The sequence below is a fragment of the Tachyglossus aculeatus genome, chromosome 9 (genome assembly GCF_015852505.1).
Source record: "Tachyglossus aculeatus isolate mTacAcu1 chromosome 9, mTacAcu1.pri, whole genome shotgun sequence".
NCBI classification, from domain to species: domain Eukaryota; kingdom Metazoa; phylum Chordata; class Mammalia; order Monotremata; family Tachyglossidae; genus Tachyglossus; species Tachyglossus aculeatus.
This window is the reverse complement of record NC_052074.1, coordinates 51,915,157-51,936,422: the sequence shown is the minus strand read 5'-3', so window position 1 is coordinate 51,936,422 and position 21,266 is coordinate 51,915,157. Positions and strand designations below refer to the sequence as shown.

General features: G+C 39.3%; 1 protein-coding gene across 1 annotated transcript in view; it reads left to right on the top strand.

The window, feature by feature from the left end:
- LOC119932140 (sodium channel protein type 9 subunit alpha-like) overlaps positions 1-21,266 on the top strand; it is a 100,179-nt gene that overhangs the window by 67,841 nt on the left and 11,072 nt on the right. The window contains exons 18-21 of the mRNA XM_038751037.1: positions 7,610-7,730; positions 13,630-13,784; positions 14,737-14,910; positions 18,498-18,620. Of these exons, the coding sequence (XP_038606965.1) occupies positions 7,610-7,730; positions 13,630-13,784; positions 14,737-14,910; positions 18,498-18,620 (573 nt within the window). The remainder of the gene's footprint in view (positions 1-7,609; positions 7,731-13,629; positions 13,785-14,736; positions 14,911-18,497; positions 18,621-21,266) is intronic.

Sequence of the window (21,266 nt, the reverse complement as noted above, 5' to 3'; positions counted from 1 at the left end):
TATATATGAATCTTTGTATAGATATCTATCTATATTATATGTCTTTATTAAATTAATCAATGGCATTTCTTGAGTGCTGACTGTGTGCAGAGCACTGTACTAAGTGCTCAGGAGAGTGCAATTCAGTGGAGTTGGAAGACACATTTCCTGCCGAAAACGAGGTGACAAATGTGTTTTCGGATCCCACTGCAGTGATATTGGTCTCTAAGGATTTTGAACACTACTAAATGGGAACTATGTAAAAAATAAAATATCTTTATGATATACTTGAGTTCTTTTTCCTTCAGAGCTACCTTAATAATGATAGTATGTAGCTGGAGTAATTTTCTTAAGCAAACCATGCATTATTTTTTCCTATGTTTCGCCTTTTCGCTGGACTTCCGTTATGTCTTTTGTAAGTTTACCTTATGTATTTCTAGTTCCATGAATGTAGCTAGGATATGTTGGTTAACTGATCTTAAATGCTTTGAAGACGTGCTTTGAATGACAGCTATTAGAGCAGAAACTGTATTTATAAACTTAATTTCCTGACATTCTTCTCACAGGGGTAAAAATCAAGCTGGATCAATCAAGAAAGCCGCTCTGGTGGTTTTTCACCAGGCAGAGACAAATGTGACCACTTTTGCACAGGTTACCTTAAAAAAAATCATACATATATGATCTTTTTTTAAAAACATCTGTTGACTGACCTGCATGCGGATCAGCTACAAAATCTTCCCGTCCCATCCATTGCAATGTGGCAGAAACATGCAGAAATTCTGAATTCTATGTCCATCACACCTTGTCTGGGGGGTGGTTGCGGGGGGTGTAATCCCATCACTTTTTGTGATTTTTCTCACTGACTTTCTTTGGTACATCTGTGTAGTCTTTTTGTGATTTCACCTGCACGCCAATCCTGTTTCTCATATGAATGATAAAATTAGGAGAAGCAGTACTTATTTTCAAATCATGAAGCCCTTAGGAGATATATAGAAGAGTAAGATGTCATTCCTGCCCTTGAAGAACTGCATGATTTATGTTAATATGTTTGAGGCAAAAGCAACTAAATATTAATTTGCTCTGAAACAGTAGTAGGCAAATTGCTCCATCTTAATACATATACGGGCATTACAGCTGCATTAATTCGATAGCATATTTTCAGGAAGAATAAATATATAAATCCTGGTTGACTTTACAGTAGAATTACCATCATCATAAAATGCCTTGAGGCCACCCACTATTTTTTCAAGTCACCTTTGTGTATAATGGTGCAAGTACCCTGCATTGTTTTATATTGTTTTCAAGTGAGAAACTTTCATACTCTAATAGCTGTGTATTTGAATCAGAAACTAAATCTACATCCAAAGGCACGAACATGTTACTAAAGAGTCTTATAGACTTCTTTTTCTATCACCGCTTCAATCTTCCTGATGCTATGTGGGTTGGACATTTTAAAAATTGTGCTGAAAAAAACTCTGAAGACAAGATAATATTCTAATTTGTGGTTTCCATCAAAGTAGAAATGTTGGGTAATTTGAATAGGATAGTTTTTAACTTTTTAAAAATTTAGTGTTCTTAAAAAAATATTTTGTTGTGTAATCCAGGTCAGAAGTTTGTTTGCTTTTTCCCCCTCTGGTGAAGGGGCATGTTATTGTGGTAAAAGTAACCATAAAACTGCTATCTATGAAGGGACCAAAGCAAAGTTTTCTTTTTTTTATTAGAATTGTAGAGCTGAAAAAAAATAATCCCTTTTGTTCATTTCCAATATTGTAAGTATAGCTATATAGTCTAGCCTACTGGCTTAAATTTATGTACTTGTTATTACACGGATAATAATACTTCCTTATTCCTAAATTATACTAATTTAGAGGCAATATTCCATGAACAATTCCTTTTATTTAATCCACATTAAAATTTAGTAAATCATCTAATATTTAGAACCTAAAATTATCTTCTCAAAGTTCTACGTTAAAGAGAAGTGTTTTGTTTCCATTTGGTATCTACCTTTATAAAAGCTTTCTACTTTAGTCTGAATTACAAAAATGAATTCAAATTTTAATTATCCAATTCAGTTCAGATTAATTATTCAACTGGTAATACCATACATTGGGAGATGGTTTCCTATTAAAAGAACAGGATATGAACATCACCTAAAGTCAATCCCCTGCGTGACTCTGGTATCAGAGTTTTCTGGAGTTACTATCAAGGTTGAAAATGGCACTCAAGTGGCCTTTGGTCTGCTGAAGCCCGAAAGCAAGAAGAGTATTAAAATTAGATTTCAGTACAGGATTGCAGGAGGCAGGAGATACTGGATCATATTTCACACACTGGCATTAGAAATAGAATCCAGCAACTCCCAATGAAACAGGCACCCAATTTCCTACCTACTGCAGTGAAGAAAGCAAGTGCTTTCATTTTTAGAGAATACAATATACCAGCAATATTACTGTGTTCCAGCTGTGTGCCTAGATCCATGCCCTTTTTAGTTAGAGAGCATACATAAGGAGCAAGAAGATAAGATCCCCTGCATTCGAGGAGTCTGCAATTTATGGAGAAGGCACATATTGACAATGTAGTAAGGTAAAGAGTGAGGAAATAGATGTTTATATCACAAGTTAATATATAACATAATATAAATTATGAGATAAAGTGGCAATATTCCATGAACAGAAGCAGCGTGGCTCAGTGGAAAGAGTCTTTGGAGTCAGAGGTCGTGGGTTCAAATCCCAGCTTTGCCAATAGCCAGCTGTGTGACTTTGGGCAAGTCACTTAACTTCTCTGGGCCTCAGTTACCTCATCTGTAAAATGGGGATTAAGACTGTGAGCCCCCCGTGGGACAACCTGATCACCTTGTAACCTCCCCGGCGCTTAGAACAGCTTTACACATAGTAAGCGCTTAATAAATGCTAAAAAGAAAAATTCCTTTTATTTAATCCTGAGGAGATTTCAGGAGGATTGATTTCCTGGAGCAGAGAGGAGTATTTCAGGAGGATTTTAAAGAAGGGGAGAAATAGGGTTTAGTGAACATACAGACGTTAGTGTTCGAGACAAAAAAAGTCTGAAGCACACAGTCTGGAGAGGTGGAAACAGGAGACATTGAAGAGATACACTGGAGAGTAAAGAGCATGTCTTGGATGTCAAAGGGAAAGATAGTAGATATGTATGAGAGAGCTCGTTGATGGCGTATCTTGAATGAGGTGGCTGCGTTGTTATGTTTTCTGACAAGCAATGGAGTCATTGTGATTTGGGAGAAAGAAAGTGATGAACTCCAATCTTCATTTTAAAACCATATAAACAGGCAGTTTCACTAACTCAACTGAAAGATCAGGAGAGCAGGTGCATGGACTAGTGAATCCATGAAATATGAAAATGATTACAGACTACTGTTATGACACTGTTCAATCTGAGAGGTTACTCAAACACTTTGAATTTCTAAAAATTAATCCTGCTAGGACATTAAAAAGTTTTGTGAAAGGCCGCATAGACTCCCCTGTTCATTTTCATACATTTCTAGCAAATTTAACTTAATGGTTTTAGCTATTTTTGTCTTAGGTCAGAAAAAGCTTTAAGTACTTTGAGGTTAGGTCAGTGCTCCATGGTATCCAATTTATTATTCACTTTCATAGCACTGATTGAGAGGAACATTTATGACAATAGAAAATTATAACTTTTACTGTTAGTATTGCTTTTATTTGATTCTTGTCCACCAGGTGCAGTTATCTTTAGGTAGGAATTGCTTTCTTAAGCTTTCTTAAGTTGCTTTATTTTGGTAGGAATGTGAACCATGATGTCAAAAAAGAGAAAAGTATCTAAGAAAGATATTTCTTAGAAAGTGGATATTAATATTCACTGCTTTTATTACCTCTAACAGAGAAAAATTCCTCTTTAAAATATTGGATTTGTGTGAGAGGATTGTAGAATTATCCATTGGTTAATCAAAATTACTCTTCCTTATAATGCCATGGTGTTCTGATGTGTTCAGGTATTCACAGTAAACCAGTGATCAGTAAGTAATTGTTCTAACTGCTTACTCTTGGTGACACCCTTCCTTATTTAGCATTAGAAGATCTGGAAAGGAAATCAAAATATTTAATAAATGAGCAATGATAAAAGGTTCCTAGAAATATTATTGACATTATGAAAAATTGTCTTGAACATGGGATCATATTCATTCATTCAATCGTATTTATTGAACACTTACTGTGTGCAGAGCGCTGTACTAAGTGCTTGGGAAGTACAGACTGGCAACGTATAGAGATGGTCCCTACCCAACTATGGACTCACTACTTGGGGGGGTCATTATTCTTATAGTGGCCTTTAACCCGACTCCATGTCCCTCCGTTTTGGATGACTTTGATTTCATGAGATCATTCTTCCATGTGCTTTATGTAATAGCTGGGACCTTTATGTCATATTGTGATGCTTTTGATAATTCTGAGTGGAAATCGTGTGTTGTTGTTTTTTGGAACTTGGTTTTTTTTTTAATTTTCAAAAATCCCTTGGAAATTATTGTTAGTTTTCTAGCTGGAAAGTTATATTTGGAACCCAGAAAGGATGTGACTATCAACTTTAATTACAAAATTAATTAACTAGTTCCCTTGGATAAAATACCTCAAGATTCAGAATGCTTACACTGGGGAATGACTTAATCTGTGTCAGCAATTGCACAACAGGCAGCTTTTCTTGAAGTTTTTTTTATTGTTTCGTCTATGGAAACAGACCCATGCTTTTAGATTTCTGTAGAATTTCTCCTCTAGCAGTATCCACAGGGAATTTGATTGCACCACAGCTAGTTTAGTTGCCAAAGTGTACGCATAGACTCAAAAACTCTGGAGTGACTAGTTTTTCACTATTATGTATTATATAAATACATAATAGTATTTACTGGACTGTGAGCCCACTGCTGGGTAGGGACTGTCTCTATATGTTGCCAATTTGTACTTCCCAAGCGCTTAGTACAGTGCTCTGCACACAGTAAGCGCTCAATAAATACGATTGATGATGATGATATAAATAACTGTACAAACTATTCTGTATAATATCGCATAACACTTAACAATTCAGCCATTTGGTCTCCTCCTCAGTACCCAGATAGCACTTTAACTTCTGCTCTCCCACATCTACCCTCCCTGTACATCTTCCACCTGTTGGACGGAAGAATGCTACCATATTCTCTATGTTTCATCATTTCATCAGAATTTCCCATTTTTCACTTCTCAATCAATCAGTGGTATTTTCTGGGTGCTTGCCATGTGCCAAACACTGTACTAGGCACTTGGGAAAGAACAATGCAGTAGCGTTGCTATAAACTTTCCTTGCCCATACGGAGCTTATAGTCTAGAGGGGGAGACAGATATTAAAATGAATTACTGACAGGAAAATGGGAAATGTACCTAAGTGCTTTGGGACTGGGGATGTGGTGAATATCATGTGCTTAATTAGGCTTTTTGCTAAGTGCTTAGCATGTAACAAACACTATACTAAGCACTGGGCTAGGTAAGAGGTAATTAGGCCAGGACAAACATGGGGCTCACGGTCTAAGTAGGAGGGAGACCAGGAATTGAATCCCCATTTTTCAGATGAGGAAACTGAGGCACCGGGAAGTTATGACCTTCCCAAAGTCATCACAACTGGGTTATGATATGCTCCTCCCAGTCCACCTTCCGGGCCACATCCGTTTCCTGGCTAACTCTCTCGGTGTGGATTATAGGAAGTGAGATGATAGAAGGGCTTTGAAGATGGGAAGATCTGCTGTCTGGAAGATATGAAGAGGGAGTTCCTGGCAGGGGTCAGGTGTGGAACAGCCGAGAACAAGTTGTAGCTGAAAAATGACCTTGGTGATAAAACGCCGTCAATGAAATGCAGTACACATTTGGCACCAGAAACCTTAATAGCCTCCATTTTTATGCTCGGCATTAGACTTCTACAGCTGAATTTCTTGGCTCAGAAGTGGTTCCCATATTCAGAGGGTTCTGGAAGGTGAAAATAAAGGCTCTGGAGCAAGCGGGGAAAATCAAGGGTTCACTTAGAGAAACACCCTAAATTCATATGAACGTGGGTGTTCTTCCACATAATGGATCATAGGACGTCACTGCATTAACCTGCCTGCCTGGCAAAAATATAAGTGATGTCACAATGTTCACCCTGGTGGTATTCACAAAGACCGCCAGCAACCACTACTCTGAACCTCACCTACAGAAGGCAAATAAGAAACCAAGTCCTGTTAAAGGGGGGATCTCCAGACTGCTGTTCACAATTTAATTAACTGTTTAGAGAAAAGGAAGTGTGGCTTCCTGTCCTCCGATTTCTTTTCTCCTTCCTGATTCCAGGCCTGCCTGGTGCAGAAAGTTTCTGTATCCCTCTGTTGTCAGCCTGTGTCTGAGCTCCCAATGTAACCCTCTGGCCATTGTTCTGGAGTTCTCTTCCCCCAACAATCTTAGCCCAACCAAGGGAGGGAAGGCTGAGCTCTTCTCCTTTCTTTGGGTTGAACTCCCCATCAGTGTAAAGGGAATGAGACCTGTGAGTTTTCAGTGAAGCTTTACATTTGTGGATAAGGCAGATGTGCACAATGAGAAGTACAGCATTTCCAAATGTACATTTGAACACTGGCAAATGAGAATCTGCATCTGGGCCTGGTGCTCTTCAGAGAGCTTCCCATCCCTTCAGAAATAGCAGAATTTAGAGAAGAACTGAATGAGCAAAAGTTGTGTTTTGAACCAAAACACAGACTTTTCTTGTCTTTGAAAGTACATTTTGTTTCTGTCCACATTTCTACCGGTTGGATCATCATGTCGGGACAGGAGAAATGTTTGGACCCATTGTAATTGGTTTTATGATCATCATGGTGGTGAACTCCACTGGGTCATGTATATATCGATCATGTTTTAATTCCATTTAGACTTTGTTTCAGGATCTGCATTGTCATGCTCATTTTAGTAATCAGACTTGCCTTGACATACTGGGTATAAATGTTACCACTTGAGAGGAGTCTGTGCTGTTTCTAACTCAAGAAAGTCACTTAAAACCTCATATAGACAGTTGGCTTTAAATCTTATGGGTTTAAGTGGATTTGGAAGAGATAAACTGAATAATCTGTTGTAGTACCTATGCCATATATGATTTTGATCATTTAATTAAGTACATTTTCATCTGCTTCTCCCTGATTCTAATAATCTCTAAATCTAAGTGATGGAACAAAAGTTTTAGGATTTTTATTTTTTCACTTTTCCTCTTCCTCAATTTCTTCTCCCATTCTTCAGTACTTAAAAACAGCTTTCTTCTGGCTGATCTAAACTGACTAGCAATTTGCAGGAATCGGGAATATCCCCACTGATACTGGTCTTGTATTGGGGCTTTAGGAGATGTGCGGTCCTAAAGTGTCATAGTGCTTATTTCTTTGAACCATATCAAGATGCCCTTTAAAAAGATAAAACCCTCACCAGGTTGTGAAATACAAGAATAGACTGCAAGCCCACTTTTGAGTCCCAAGTTATGTGCATACATTCTCACATCCCAAAATGTTGTTGGGTAATCATTCACATAGTATTTTGCATGTTTAAAAAAATTAGTGCAGTTTTAATGAACTGAATGAATGCTAAAATCTACCCCTTTGTGGGGATCTTGCTTCTAGAAACTGAATGGATCCAGCTCCTCTGAGGGTAGCACAGTTGATATTGCTTTCCCTGAAGAAGGACTAGAGGCAGAAGCTGAGCCTAAAGCATCAGATGAACCAGAGGCCTGTTTTACAGATGGTAAGAGTCAAAATGATGCCAGTATGTGCCATTTTGCCAGTGCTTTTTGCTTCATTAGATAACAGTGGTGTTGGCAATCATGTGACTGTTGGTAATTATGTAAATGCTAAGTGTAGTTGTGTGAGCTGTACTGAGGTCCATTTTTAGGAACAAAACTCAAATTGGTGCTAGTGGTGCTGGAGGGCTCCATTATTGTGTCTCGTTGTCACTGCTTTAGGTATTTGGGGGATTCCCAGATGATGCTTATTGGACAGTGCTACAAGGACTTGATGTTCCAGAAATACTCAGGGCATAGGAAGCCCCAACTTCCCCAAATCTCGTAAAAGAAAGCTCCTGCCCACTCTTGCCTCCTGAATGGGGAAGTGGGGCTTCACTCCTGGGATGAGGAGAGAGGATTGGGGTCACGAGACCCTACGCATCTACGTCTACCCCTCTTCTGCCCTATATATCCCCCAACTTCCTCAGGGCCCGGGGTGAGGAATTGCAAGGCCTATGCTAACAGGATTCTGCTTTTATTGAAAAAATACTGATAAAAGATAGAGCTAGAGGAATCCATTAAAATACAGTGACCTGAATTTAGAGGGGCTTTAATTTTTATCCTAGGAATAGGAATCGGACGTAGCGTGGCTCAGTGGAAAGAGCACGAGCTTTGGAGTTAGAGGTCAGGGGTTCAAATCCCAGCTCTGCCAATTGTCAGCTGTATGACTTTGGGCAAGTCACTTAACTTCTCTGTGCCTCAATTACCTCATCTGTAAAATAGGGATTAAGACTATGAGCCCCCCGTGGGACAACCTGATCACCTTGTAACCTCCCCAGCACTTAGAACAGTGCTGTGCACATAGTAAGCACTTAATAAATGCCATTATTATTATTATTATTATTATCCTAGGCCTTTTCACACTCTCTTTTTCCCTGGTTTCTTTCCCCGACTCCTCTATTATCCCTCTAACCCACAAACACCCTATATAGTGGTAGGAGTGATTAAATTTCACTAAGAAAGGAAGAGCAAATGAAGAAAGAGCATCTTTGAAAGGATGAGAGGGAGGAGCCAGAAAAGAGAGCAAGTCACTTATCTGTGCCTTGGTTTCCTCATCTGTAAAATGGCAATTAAATACCTGTTCTTCCTCCTCCTTAGACTGAGAGCCCTATGTGGGATAAGGTCTGATCTGATTTATTTTATCTGTCCCAACGCTTAGTACTGTGGTTGGTATATGGGAAGCACTTAAAAAATCCACAATTATTGTTTCATTATTATTTGTTACAGCTAGGAGGAAGTGGTCCTCAACTCCTCATGCTCTTCATTATTCTTCCCTACACCACTTTGGTCCAAAGTGTCAGTTTTCCTAATTGTACTAATTTGGTGAAAACACTTTGTGTCTACCCTCTCCTGCAAGGAGTGGGGCTTTTCTCCTGCAGTGTCTGCTTGGAGATTGGGGTGGGGGGAAGTTGGGCCATTAAGCCACTCCCTGTGGAAGCCATTAATAATAATAATAATAATAATAATAATGGCATTTATTAAGCACTTACTATGTGCAAAGCACTGTTCTAAGTGCTGGGGAGGTTACAAGGTGATCAGGTTGTCCCACAGAGGGCTCACAGTCTTCATCCCCATTTTACAGATGAGGTAACTGAGGCACAGAGAAGTGAAGTGACTTGCCCAAGGTCACAGCTGACAATCGGCAGAGCTGGGATTTGAACCCATGACCTCTGACTCCAAAGCTCAGGCTCTTTCCACTGAGCCACGTTGCTTCTCCTATCCCATTACCCCATTGGTAAGGGAGGGCTCGGAACCAAATGGCCTATAAACCCTAGTTTGTAAGCAATTCCTCTGAAGTGGTGAGTTAAAATATGTTTTATTGATCATTTTTAGATAAGTATCTGATTAGTTAGCTTCAAATTGTGCCAGTGGACTAACCTTATTAAATCCCTTTCATCTCAGAGCTTTTGTTGAAAGTGATGAAATTTAATGGGGCTTTTGTGAAATACTTCACCAAAGCTGCCTAATGGACCTAGCCCAGAGAAATAGGAGTGTTCCCATTGGGGCCTATTAAAATGTTTGAGAGATTCTCTCATGTTTACATCCAATTTATCCTTTCTAAAAGAGAGTTGTGAGAGCGTGACCAACCATTTGATGGAAAATCCCTTGAGTTTGTTTCTGCTCAAGAGTCAGATAGGCAGTGGGTCCTTCAGGTCTCATGGGGACATAGACTGTAAGCTCACTATAGGCAGGGAATGTGTCCATTTATTGTTGTACTCTCCCAAGCACATAGTACAGTGTTGTGCACACAGTAAGCACTCAATAAATACGATTGAATGAACGAATGAATGACATTGGGGAAATCCCGCTAAAGGGAGGCAAACCCAGAGAACAACGTCTATAAACCTCCATCCCACATGAAAAGCTTTCTTATTTTCTAATTCATTCAATTGTATTTATTGAGCGCTGTGTGCAGAGCACTGTACTAAGCACTTGGGAAGTACAAGTTGGCAACATATAGGTATGGTCCCTACCCAACAGTGGGCTCACAGTCTAGAAGGGGGTCTAGTCTAATTGGGGGTAGATACATTTTTTCTTCTTGATCCATAAGTTCTTCCTCTTCAAAGACCAGAAAACCAACACTAAGCCTTTTTTTTCGAGTGAAAATATTTTCTGCTAATGTAATTCTGTAGAGTTCTACATAAATCATGGGAGAATAGTTAAGGAGCTAAAGATGTATGGCAACCTTGATGACCACAAAATGGTAATATTGAAGCCCTAGGAAATGGGTAAAGTTAGGGTAAATGATTTTAGGAAATGTGACGAGGCCTAAGGATGCTAGTAGGAAGAAAACATAAGAGTCCAAGGAGTCCAAGACATGTTTGTGTTTTTGATACAGGGAGTTGTACACACACAGGACCTAAAGAATAAGAAAACACCAAAGGTGATGGGATGCCATCTTGGCTCATCTTTAAGGAATAGGGAAAAACTACAGAGAGGAAATTAAGCCAAATCACCAAAGACAAGCCTGCTTAAGAACAAGATTAGAAAGCTAAACTAGGAATTAAATTTTGCTCACCTGAGACAGGCGGCAACTAAAACCTTTTAAAAAAAAAACTTGGACCCAAAGAGAAGGAACAGAGAAATATGGATGGGGGCTGAATTGATAAGTCCCTTAACTTATCTCTTCCTAAGCTCATCTGGAAGACTGTGAGGCCCATGTGGGACATTGACTGTGTCTAACCTGATTAGCTTGTATCTACCCCAATGTCTGGCATATAATAAACGCTTAATAAACACCTTAAAAAAGGCCTCATTAACATAGACAATGACACAGCTAATCTATAACTTCAGCACAGTGTCCTCTGTTGTCTGCATCTTCCTTGTCATCATCATCATCATCATCAATCGTATTTATTGAGCGCTTACTATGTGCAGAGCACTGTACTAAGTGCTTGGGAAGTACAAATTGGCAACATATAGAGACAGTCCCTACCCAACAGTGGGCTCACAGTCTAAAAGGGGGAGACAGAGAACAAAACCAAACATACTAACAAAATAAAGGTTATTGTCCTTCAATAACCCTCATCTCTTTCCATTGTAAGCTTTTCTTACTTCAGTGACTCCATCTTCAAAATCACTCCCACCACTCCTTTTTCAAAACCAATCCCCATTTTGCTTTCGCTCGTCACCTCCCCTCATTCCTTGCTTCCTCCTGGGCTCACCTACTCTTCCTCAAATGCCCTTCCTCAACCTCTTGTCTGTCTTTCCTGACTGTTCCTCCTCCCAGGAGGTAAGCAAATCAGCTACCACTACTGCTAAACACATTTACGCACAGGGATGTAACAATAATACGTATTTCATTCACATTCTTCAGCAAATGAACTGTTCTGAAGGGAAGTCTTTCGCTTTTTTTCCCTTTTTTCTCTGCTTTTCTTCTCCTGAGGATATAGCCCCTCCTTGTGGTGATTGTGTGAACTCCAAATGTTTGACATTGTTATAATCGATCATCAATCAATCGTTTTTATTGAGCGCTTACTGTGTGCAGAGCACTGTACTAAGCGCTTGGGAAGTACAAGTCGGCAACACGTAGAGACAGTCCCTACCCAACAGCGGGCTCACAGTCTAGAAGGGGGAGACAGAGAACAAAACCAAACATACTAACAAAATAACATAAATAGAATAGATATGTACAAGTAAGATAAATAAATAGAGTAATAAATATGCACAAACATATATACAGGTTATAGTGAGATGAAATTCCCAGCTCCTTCAATCTCACCCTAGCCAGATCCGAGTGAATATAAATACAACGTATTTGGTTGTTCTAATGATTTTATCATTTATGTTACTATAACCAAACTACAAGTGTAGCGCCTTCCTAATTAGGGAGTTTTCACCCTTAGTGAAATCTAAAGATTTTCCTCCTATTGATTGATTAGTGGGAATAGTTGATGTGAATCCTCCTCTGCATGGCTGACAAGGAAAGCTATCTCCCTCCACTTACTCCACACCCTGTCCCTAACCCTCCCCTTGTCCAATGCGTAGAGACAGTTTGGGTCAGGTAGCCTGGTGAGCAGATCCTAGAGAAGATTCTTCCATTCTCCAACGATGTCAGCTTTGCGGCCCTACAACCAGTCTTCTAGACTGTGAGCCCGCTGTTGGGTAGGGACCGTCTCTATATATTGCCAACTTGTACTTCCCAAGCGCTTAGTACAGTGTTCTGCACACAGTAAGCGCTCAATAAATACGATTGAATGAATGAATGAACCAGGGATGTGCGGAAGCACAAAGTTAGAGGAGGTGGTGTGGCAGAGGCTTCGGTCTGCCTTGGATGAACCTGCTTTCAATAAACAGGATGCATAAATGTTGTTTTTCAGTCCTTTAAAAGTTGTTGTCCTTTCTTCTTATTCCTTTGAATGTTCCTAGAGAGAAACATTTCGAGGGTTCTAACAATACTTTGGAGCTTTTAGGAGTCTATTTTGAAGTCTTTTTCTGTTCTATGAATTACCTACAGATGGGGAATTTAGCATTTAGTCTCAGAGTGGAAGTGTCCTATTGAGTCTTTTCCACTGGGTCTTCTGTTCTGTGGCTTAGTCTAGAGTGTCCTGAATTTCATTAGATCTGGACAGCTATTATCTTAGCCTGTTTCCAATTTCTGGGTGGGGGAAGAAAAACACAAAGTTAAGACTTGTGAACAAATTAACTTTGTCATAATTTCCTCTCACTATTGGGATTCTTATTGAAAAAAGAAGAAAAACGATGGTGAATTTTGGAAAAAAAATGTTCTCCGCCTTTTGAATTACTACTCCTTTCCCACACCTGAAAGTAAATGACATTGTTACCCCTCCACTAACATTGTAGGCAATGTCTCTTCTCTTTCTTTCAGAGAAGCAGCATGGCTTAGTGGAAGGAGCAGAGGCTTGGGAGTCAGAGGTCATGGGTTCTAATCCCGGCTCTGCCGCTTGTCAGCTGAGTGACCTTGGGCAAGTCACTTAACTTCTCTGTGCCTCAGTTACTTCATCTGGAAAATGGGGATTAAGACTGTGAGCCCCACATGGGACAACCTCATTACCTTGTATCTACCCCAGCACTTAGAACAATGCTTGGCACATAGTAAGCGCTTAACAAATACCAGCATTATTATTACAACATTATAACATCTTTTCAAGACTTTCTTTACACTTTAAAGTAGTAAATGAAAGTAATTCCTGTTTCCTTGAAGGTTGTCGGAACAAGAGGAATGAAACAAATTTGGAATTGTTGAGCATAGTTTCAAATGAAGTAATGTGATAGCTGAAAGCCAGTCATTGGGGTTAGAGGAAGAGAAGCTAGTCAGGTGGATTATAGGATTATCAACAACAATTTGTTCGTTCAGGCATGCTGTCTTTTGCTTTATCTTCACAATATTATTTTTGCCAGGGTGTATACGGAGATTCCCATGCTGCTATGTCAACGTAGAATCTGGGAAAGGAAAAATCTGGTGGAACATCAGGAAAACCTGTTACAGGATAGTAGAACACAGCTGGTTTGAGACTTTCATTGTTTTCATGATTCTGCTCAGCAGTGGAGCTCTGGTAAGTGACTGGCACATAAAGAGAATGGGTAGAAGCCAGCAAACAATCCTTCAGGAAAATCAGTGGGGCAGGGATAAGTTTTGGCAAAGCTTTCTCATTGTCCTGAAACTAAACTACCTGGGTGCTTGGCACATAAAGTTAATAAATACCATCATCAGTACTGAAAATCAGGTGTTCAAACTGAGAAATGCTCTGTGAGGTAAGGAAGCTTTGCATTTACATTTCTATCAGACTCTTGAAAAAGATACTCTCTCGGATTGTATGCAGCATGAATAAAAGCATGTTTTCTCTAAAATGAACAGTCATGTCCTTAACATGAGGAATTGTAATAATAATAATCATGGCATTTATTAAGTGCTTACTATGGGCAAAGCACTGCTCTAAGTGCTTGGGGAGGTTACAAGGTGATCAGGTTGTCCCACGGGGGGCTCACAGCCTTAATCCCCATTTTACAGATGAGGTAATTGAGGCGCAGAGAAGTGAAGTGACTTGCCCAAAGTCACACAGCTGACAATTGGCGGAGCCGGGATGACCTTTGAGTCAAAAGCCAGGGCTCTTTCCACTGAGCCACGCTGCTTTGGTTCTCTGCCCTTGAAACTACTCTTAAAGTCTCAATTTTGGGTCACTTGATTTCTGCTAGGTGAGGTTTTTTTTTTTAAGGGGGATTGTTAAATTAACAAAGATATTAATATAGACTTTTAAGGTAAAGATTTCAGCAATCAATTATGCTTCCTCTTTAGTAAGCAGAGTCACATATGTGAAGTAGCGTGGCCTAGTGAAAAGAGCATAAGCGTGGGATTCAGAGGATGTGAGTTCTAATCCCGGCTCTGCCACTTGCCTGCTTTGTGACCCTGGACAAGTTACTTAACCTCTCTGGTCCACAGTTTTCTCATCTGTAAAATGAGGATTCAGTATCCCCAGGACTCCCTAATATTTGAGATTTTGTTCACAGGCTTTTGAAGACATATACATTGAACAGCAGAAGACTATCAAGATCGTATTAGAATATGCAGACAAGATCTTCACGTACATTTTCATCCTAGAAATGCTTCTAAAATGGGTGGCATACGGTTATAAAGCATATTTCACTAATGCCTGGTGCTGGTTGGATTTCCTCATTGTCGATGTAGGTATTTTTAGTACACTTATAGACTGTTACTATGAATCCAAGATTATCATTGACACAATAGATTAAATGATAGGGGCAAAATTGCTTAAAAACCCATCCCTATTCACTTTTTCACTGGAAGTGTGCTTATGTGTGTGTTATTTTATTCCATTTCCTTTATGTTTGTGGTACAATACAGTTGAAATCATATTTCGTACCTTTAAGTTGCTATTATCCATCTTAAGTGTTGTTCTTTTTGATTTAAATAATTCTTCTCATGCGCATGCAACTGTGCCAATATATGTGTCTGTATTGGAAGGGGAGCTATACTTAATCGTGTAATGTCAATTTCTGAGAATGAAATTGTTTCTCTGCAGTTATTAGTTGTTATAAATGATCCATAAAGTTTGAAGATAGGGCAATTTAAACCCAAAGAAGTCATCCTGCTAAGCAGTTCTAGATCATATCAGTAATCATAAATAATAATATACCAGCATAGTGTTCCTTGTAGACATGCCACTTGAAAATGGCATTTCCTACACAAACACCTATGCATGTCCTTTCAGTAGTCATTTAGGTTTCAGGTTTTTAAACTGCCAATGGTGGGCTCAAGAAACAATCTTCCGACTTCATCTTTAAGGCAATCTCATGGAGATCAATATTAAGAGTGATATAACATGTCACGAAGGAGCATGAAGTAGAAAGGAACGTGATCGTCTTCATGTTTACAAGTAGCAGCTCAATGATATTATTCATAATCTGTCCTTTAACATAAAGTACTTTTCTCAACTACTTTTCCAATTTTACCAATTTAGGATTTATCCAAGTCTCTGGATATAACAGAGTGAAGAATCCATGGAACTCCCTAATTGCAGTTTATGCAAACATATACCCACTGGTTGGTTGCTGGGCTCCTACGTGAATGTAGGGCTTGGTCACAGGATAATTAATGCTATTTAATCAATCATTATTACTGAATGCTTAGTGTGTATAGAGTACTGTACTAAGTGCTTGGGAGAACGCCCTAGAAGCAAAAGGCATTTCCTCGAGGGACTTAGAGGCCAGCATAAATTATTTACTAAAGAGGAATCAATCAGTTAATTGAATGTACTGAGTGGTAGCCGTGTACAGAGCAGTGTACTAAGTTCTTGGGAATGTACGATACAACTGTTTGTAAATATGGTTCCTGCCCACAAGGAGCTTACAGTCTACAAGGAGAGACAGACATTAAAATAGATTAGGAATAGTGAAGTAGTAGAGTATAATAATATTTACTTATGTACTGTTGGGTTGGAGAAGAGCAGGGATATAAGCATGTCAGGAGGAAATCACTCAATAAATGATTCCCATTCTTACTTAGACCGTGAGCCCTATGCTGGACAGGGATTGTGTCCAACCTAATTCATTTGTACCTACCCCAGAACTTGGAACAGTGTTTGACACAGAAACCACTTAACAAATACCATAAAAAAAATTGGTTAAATGTACTGAGAATGGGTATAGAGAAGAGTTCAAGGTGGCTATAGGTTGAGATGATTGGGTTAATGGGACCAATCTTATTGGAGGAGGTGGGATGGGATTTTAGAAGAGTTTTGAAGGTAATTGTGAATTTTAAGGGAGAAGAGTAGCAGGCAGAAGAAATGGCACAAGTGAGAGTGGATGAGTTCTTAGCAAAATGCAGGTAGAGGGTAACCTTGGGAGGAGCAGAAAGTATGAGCTGGAGAATAGCAGGTGAAGAGAGCCAATATATAAGATGAAGAGGGTAGATAGAGAGCCTTTGAGTTAGTAATAAGGAGTTTCCTCTTGAGGCAGGGGGAAAAGGATAGCCATTGGAAGCTTTTATGGAGTGAAGGGACAAGAACCAAGTGTTTTAGGAAGATGATCCAGGTAATATGGAGAAAAGACTGAAAACAGAGCTAGGCTGGTAGCCGGGACACTAATAAGAAGACTGAAACAGGAGTCTAGTCATGATACGATGAGGGTATGAATGAAGGTGGTGGCTGTTTGAGTGGAGAGAATGGGAAGGATCTAAGAAATGATATGGAGGAAGAACCAGGAGGATCTAGCAACTGACTGAACATAAGAGCTGAAAGGCAGTGAGGAAATAGAAGACTGTAGGGCAGATGAGAGGTTCGATCTAGTGAAGTAGGTTTAGGAGTTAAGCTGGAAACATGCAAGTAGATGAGTTCCACGAAGGAGTGACTAAAACTGAGAAGACTATATATACAACCCAGAACTGAGCCATGAAGGTCACACACAAATGGAGATGGAAGAGAATTCAGTCAAATCAGTGAATGAAATAGAAGGAGCAGTCAGAGAAATAGAAGAACCATGTGGGTTCCGTGTATGTCAAGCTATAGTCTGGCTATGTTGCAAGGTGGAAGGTGTGATCATAGTTCCCATTACTCCACTATTTTCCCCTATCCACGATGTCTGTTTAATGTTCGTTTCCCCTTTTAGACTGTCCTTGTGGTCAGGGATCACATCTACCAACTCTGTTGTACTTTCCCAAGTGCTTAGTAAAGTGCTCTGCACACAGTTAGTGCTCAATGAATATCACTGACTGATTCATATTTATTTTTTGAAATTTATAAGATAGTGACCCCATAATCCATATTTCATACAAAGAATTCATGCAGATGCATTTCCTGGGCACGGATACAGCCTATAAATTCAAATTGTGTTAATTAAAGATAAAATTGCTCATTCCTACAGGTATCTAACTGGTAAACTAATGCAGATACTAGCCATTAACCATGATGGTTCAAAAATATATTTCTATTTCCAGCTTGCATATATAGAGGTTTCCCTTCACTACTATTACTTGTACATTTAGCTCTTTCAGTTGTTTCTTTTGTTGGACTTGACTTCTTTTTTGTTCTTTAGCAAAATCATATGTTTTTCCTGGTCTAGATTATAACTGTCTTGAATGCAGGGATCATGGCTTCTAACCCTGTTGTAATCTCCCAAGTATTTGGTATAGTGCTCTGCACAAAGTAGGCCTTCAGTAACTGCTATTTATTGATGGTATTATTGTAAAATTACACTCTTTTTGATTGCTTTCTTTGATAGTCTTGTTGTCAGCTCAGCTGCACAGTATTGTATTCTCCGAAGTGTATATTACAGTGCTATGCACAAAGGCACTCAATAAATTCTATCTATGGATTGGATGATCGCAAAATTACACTCCTTTTGATTGTCCTCCTTGAGAACCTTGTTATATGCTCAGCAAAACAGTACTGTACTCTTTCAAGAGCTTAGTACAGTACTCTGCACATAAGCACTCCATAAATACCACTGGTTGAATGATACCAAGGACCAAAATCTACCAGTTAAGTGTGGTCATCTTGTCATTCAGTCGACCAGTTGTGTATTGTTGGCCATTTCTGGATCTTCTCTACTTGAATCTGACTTTGTCTGTCTGCTAAGTTTGCACCTCAACTCTCTTTGGTTCCCTGAACCCACTACTCTTAGGGATAATTTTGACTGGGATCATTTATTCCACTTATTGCTTTCTTTGGCTGCTTTACAAATTGCTCCTTTTGTTTCTTCCAGGAGTGCTCAATTAAATGGATATAAAATTTTCCCTTTTCGTCTTTGTGCAGGTCTCATTGGTCAGTTTGGTGGCCAATGCTCTGGGGTACTCAGAGCTTGGTCCCATTAAATCCCTTCGGACACTGAGAGCTTTAAGACCTCTGAGAGCTTTATCCCGGTTTGAAGGAATGAGGGTAAGACAAATTGAAATTATGATGTACGTTTGTGGATTGATGTATGTTTGTGGAAAGAAGCAAATATTCATTCATTCATTCAATCGTATTTATTGAGCGCTTACTGTATGCAGGGCACTGTACTAAGCGCTTGGGATGTACACTAAATATCTTTAGTGTGATGTGATATATAGAACAAAACAGTACTTTTATTCTTTTTATTGCATATTAATCAATAACATAGGACAATTTTGATATTATTTAAAACCAAATAGATAAATACACCTTAACTATTAATTATTGGCTTACTATGTGCCAAACACTGTACTAAATACTAGGGTAGATGCAAGATACGTCCGAGTCCTTTTCCTACATAGGGCTCACAAAGAAAGTAGAAGGGAGAACAGGATTGAATCCCCATTGTTCAGATGAGGAAATAGAGGCACAGAGAAGGTAAGTGACTTTCCCAAGGCCACCCAGCAGGCAAGTGGCAGAGCAGGGACTCCCAAGAGTTTACACTAGATCATGCTAAGATCACTCTCAGTTCTTATCCTATCAACAGCTGATGAGTGACAAAAGTATATTTTTTACAGCCAATGATACCTCTGACAGTAGGAGTTATTAAAAAACTTCCACAAGAAATTCTATTTGTTCATGCTCTGGCATTTAGCTATTTTATCGCTCACTAAATAATCTAAAATCTTCTCACCTAAAATGGGTACGTTTTAGAAGGAAAATGCCCCCATCATCACAAGCAAATAATAAATAGGTTTAATGGTAAAATTTTCTTCCCAAATTTCATTATTATTATTATCATTATTGTTGTCACTGCTTCAATTTCTTTTGTTGTTTGTCTATGCCAGCTCTTGCAGAATGAGTCACATACTCTTTGTGAGTGGGATGTACTTTGGAGGTCATTTCCAGTGTCCCAGTGGCTTGGAGGAGTGAAAGGTGCCGCCAAAGTGCCTTACTATACATGTTTCCTCATTCCTCTTCTCCCAGTCTGTACTGTGTCACCCTTGCACTTGGATTTGCAGCCTTTATTCACCCATTCCTCAACCCCACAGAAATTATGTATACATCTTTATTTATATTAATGTTTGTCTCCCCCTCTAGATGTAAGCTTATTGTGGGCAGGGAACATGTCTATCAACTCTGTTGCACTATATTCTCCCAAGTGCTTAGTACAGTGCTCTGTACACAGTAAGCACTCAATAAATATTATTGATTGATTTCACTAACATCAGCTGGCTTAGGAGCTCCCACTGTGACCTGACACGGGTATGAGGCTCTTTCTCCTCAGCATCGTGGTTTGCAGATCCAAGACCAGTAGTCTTTCCTGGACCTCATCCCCCGCCACACCGCAATCAGTTATTATCTTCCTTTCATTTTCCCTCCTTCCCCATGCCAGAATGCCCAATCTCAGTGGAGCCTACCTCAGAAAAGTAATAAATCTGCATTCTTAGAAGTGACGGTTCCTCCTCAGCGGAGATTTATGCTAACCTTCTCTCCCTGATCACTGTTACTGTTGGGTCCCTCTACCCCAGTGAATCAGTCAAACAGTAGTATTTATTCAGCGCTTACTGGGTGTGAAAAGCACTGTACTAAGCGCTTGAAAATAAAATCCAACAGAGTTGGTACCTTCCCATTTCTCAACTCGAATGACGGCTGTCTGTGAGCAGCTCAGGTCTTCCTTCTCTGACCCACCGCAGTTCCAACCGCCACAGCTTAGCTTTCAAACTTTGGAAAAAAAACACAAACGATTTCAGGGGCCCATATGTTTGACCATCCTGTATTAGCTAGCTAAGAATCACCGTTTTAAAATATTTTAAATTGGCAGTACATAACTCCTCACTGTAAGAAACTCAGAATGTTTTCCAGGATCTTGAGCTCAGTAATCTGCACAACTTCCATTAGTGGTAAGTGATGTATGAAATCTGAATGAAAATAGGCCTCTGAAATAGAGAAGAGTAAATATGTCTTCAGATACTTTATACAAAAAGGTAACTGATGAAGGCTAAATAATGAGGTGCTAATTTTAGGTCACATAGCTAAAAATAAGACCATCTCTCTTCACTCGTTAGACTTCTGTGAGTCACAACAGTTTCAGAACAGGTGTTTTTATAATGAGCCAGACTTAAAATAGTACTTTCAAAATTTCCTGAATTCCCTAGCCCCAAAACTGTGTTAGAGAGCATAGGTGGTCTCATTTGTCCCTGTGAGTCCATTGGATGAGATATTGAAACAACAAGTAATCTGTCCACACACACGTATGGTCGTCTTTCCAGTTATCTGCTAGCTGGAACCTGGAACTTGAATCTCCCCAGCTGCTAAATCTAAACCATCTCATCTGTGAAAAGTAGCTGTTAAATCAGACAGATAATGGGCCAGTTACTGAAAGTGATGTTTGAACCCAAGCTTCATAAAGAAACGGAGCCTATCCTTGTGTCATATTAAAATCCCCTCATTAATATGATTGTTTTTCTCTTTAACCATCCACGGCTTTTGTTAGCATTTGAGCTATTTCTTGGGCAATAGTCAAAGGTTTGGGGTTTTTTTGTAAAGAGTTACTCCATTATTGGAGCTCATAATTATTGGATTTGTACTTATCATATATAATAATAATAATAATTATGGTATTTGTAAAGCATTTACTATGTCCCAAGC